Source organism: Trachymyrmex septentrionalis, unplaced genomic scaffold, assembly GCF_001594115.1.
Source record: "Trachymyrmex septentrionalis isolate Tsep2-gDNA-1 unplaced genomic scaffold, Tsep1.0 scaffold37, whole genome shotgun sequence".
Classification (NCBI taxonomy): Eukaryota; Metazoa; Arthropoda; class Insecta; order Hymenoptera; family Formicidae; genus Trachymyrmex; species Trachymyrmex septentrionalis.
The window spans coordinates 4,027,858-4,030,096 of NW_017305536.1; the positions used below are offsets into that span (position 1 = coordinate 4,027,858).

General features: G+C 32.7%; 1 protein-coding gene across 1 annotated transcript; it reads right to left on the minus strand.

Annotated features, from left to right (window-relative positions):
• Window positions 1–70: 70 nt before the first annotated feature.
• Window positions 71–2,218, minus strand: LOC108750461 (gastrula zinc finger protein XlCGF58.1-like). Its single transcript, XM_018489911.1, is given in 1 exon segment — window positions 71–2,218. A coding segment is annotated over 1 exon segment (1,944 nt). The 5' UTR covers window positions 2,026–2,218; the 3' UTR covers window positions 71–81.
• Between the last annotated feature and the right edge of the window lie 21 nt (window positions 2,219–2,239).

Here is a 2,239-nt window from a genome sequence, read left to right on the forward strand (position 1 = left end):
TAAAACATCGACGAAGCAACACATCGATATATTATTTTATATATAGTTTCATATACATATTCAACTACATCACCTATAACATTACTTGGAATCTAATTTACTCAATTTTTCACGAAGATGTTTGTCCAGATGAATTGTAATTTGTTGCATATTGTTGTATTTAATTTTGCATTCTGGTCACTCGGGTTTGTGCATCTTTTTGCGATGATTTAAGCGATTAGCATAGCTATCGAATGACTCGTTGCAATCTCCACACTGGTAAAAAATGATCGTGTGTTCTTGGTGATGTAAATTCCTAGCATCCCTTTGTTTGTCAGAGTATTCGCATGCGGACAGCTTCTTACTATTGTGTAGTGAAATGTGATGATCAAGATCTTTTTTATCTGTGAATGTTTCATTACACTGTTGACATTTATTGTCATTGTGCTCACTCTGAATATGCCTTATTAGAAATCGTTTGGCTTTGTATACATTTTTGCATATATCACACTGAAATGTAACAGGTACAATTTTACCTTCATGCACCTTTTCCTTGTGTGACTTGAGCGACATTTGATGCTTGAATTTTTCTTGACACTCGTTGCATTCGTACAATGGTTTTTGATTTATTACTAGGGGATCTTGACGGTCAAGCTTATGAATTCCAATCATATGATTCTTTAACATACGGTAGGTCGGCAAATTATCGTTGCACACAGGACACGTAAATATTTGTGGAAGTAATACGCTCTTATCTTTCTTCCAGTGTCTCTCCAGATGTTCATTCCAATTCTGCTTCTTAAGGAATGATTTGCCACATATCGGGCAAGTGTGGCGATTAGAGACATGAGACTTCTTGTGAAATTTTAATGCATGTGTAGTCCTACATCGCAGACCACATATTTCACATTGATAAGGCATTTCACCAGTATGTTTTCGCAGATGTTCTTTTAATCGCACCTTCAGTTGAAATGACTTGCCACATCTTTCGCAAATATGTGGTCTAAATCCTTTATGTACATAGAGATAATGTTCGTACAAAGAATTTTCCCCACTGAATTCCTTACCGCACGTGCTGCAGATAAACTCGTTCATATTCTCATTATGTCGCATCTTGTGAAACTCGAGTCTCTCCTGACGCATAAAGTGTTTATGGCACTTCGCACAGTAATATTGTCGCTGGGAAATTCCTCTTATTTTACAGGAGGCGCACATTGCTTCATCGTTAATAGCATTAGGATCTCTGATCAATTTTCTGCAGACTTTGCATTTTCGTCTCGGTCTTGTAATAATCTTCTGATTGTTATCCACATCTGTTTTAATATTTAGCATTGTTTCATTATCAGAGAATTTGCACATTTTCTGATGCGCAATTAAATGTGCTTTTTTCATGAATACTTTTTTACATTTCAAACAAAGGTACTGTATTGAGCTTTTGTGCATATGAAGGTAATGATCCCACAACAAGTTTTCATTTTTAGTTTCTTTATCGCATTTTGTACAAACGTATTTATCCATTTTGTTTAATTTGTGTCTCTCCATGTGAAACTCATATTTTTCTTGCAAAATATAACGAGTTCCACACAAATTGCATTCTTGTTTTACATTATTTTTCGAAATATTGATGTCATTTGTATCATTTTCATTGACACATTCTTCTTCCATTTTGGTCACGACGATTATGTTGTCATCTTCAATTCCTTTATCATCAGTGATGTATTCAACATTATCGTTTCTTGACTGGAGTGTTATCAAACCAGTTATATTTGACTTATCATAATTACTATTTAATTGATCTTGTTCTTTTGCATTTAATTTTACTCGAATTATTCGCGATTTACCAAGATTATTGCCAAGATATTTCTTTTTTATCATATCCCCTGTATTAGATTCCTGTTCATTTTTTATTTCTTCAAGATATTCTATATCATTGTTTACTGATTGATGAAATGTTATTAAGTCAGTTATATTTAATTCACTGTAATCACTGTCTAATTCATTAAAACTTTGTTCCATTGTATCTAATTTTGCTTCTAATTTCTGCATCTTAGTAGAATTAATGAATGTTTTCGTAGAAGAACTTTGTTGAATCTTTCTCTTTATACCCGTTTTCAGTTTACATGATACATCAATTTTTTGCAAGCTAGCATGTTTCCTTTCGATATTGTATTTATTATCATTTATTGTATTTTCATTGATAATATCATGATATAATGATAATTCATGTAATTTATCTTGTGTCTTTGATTTCGATGTACAA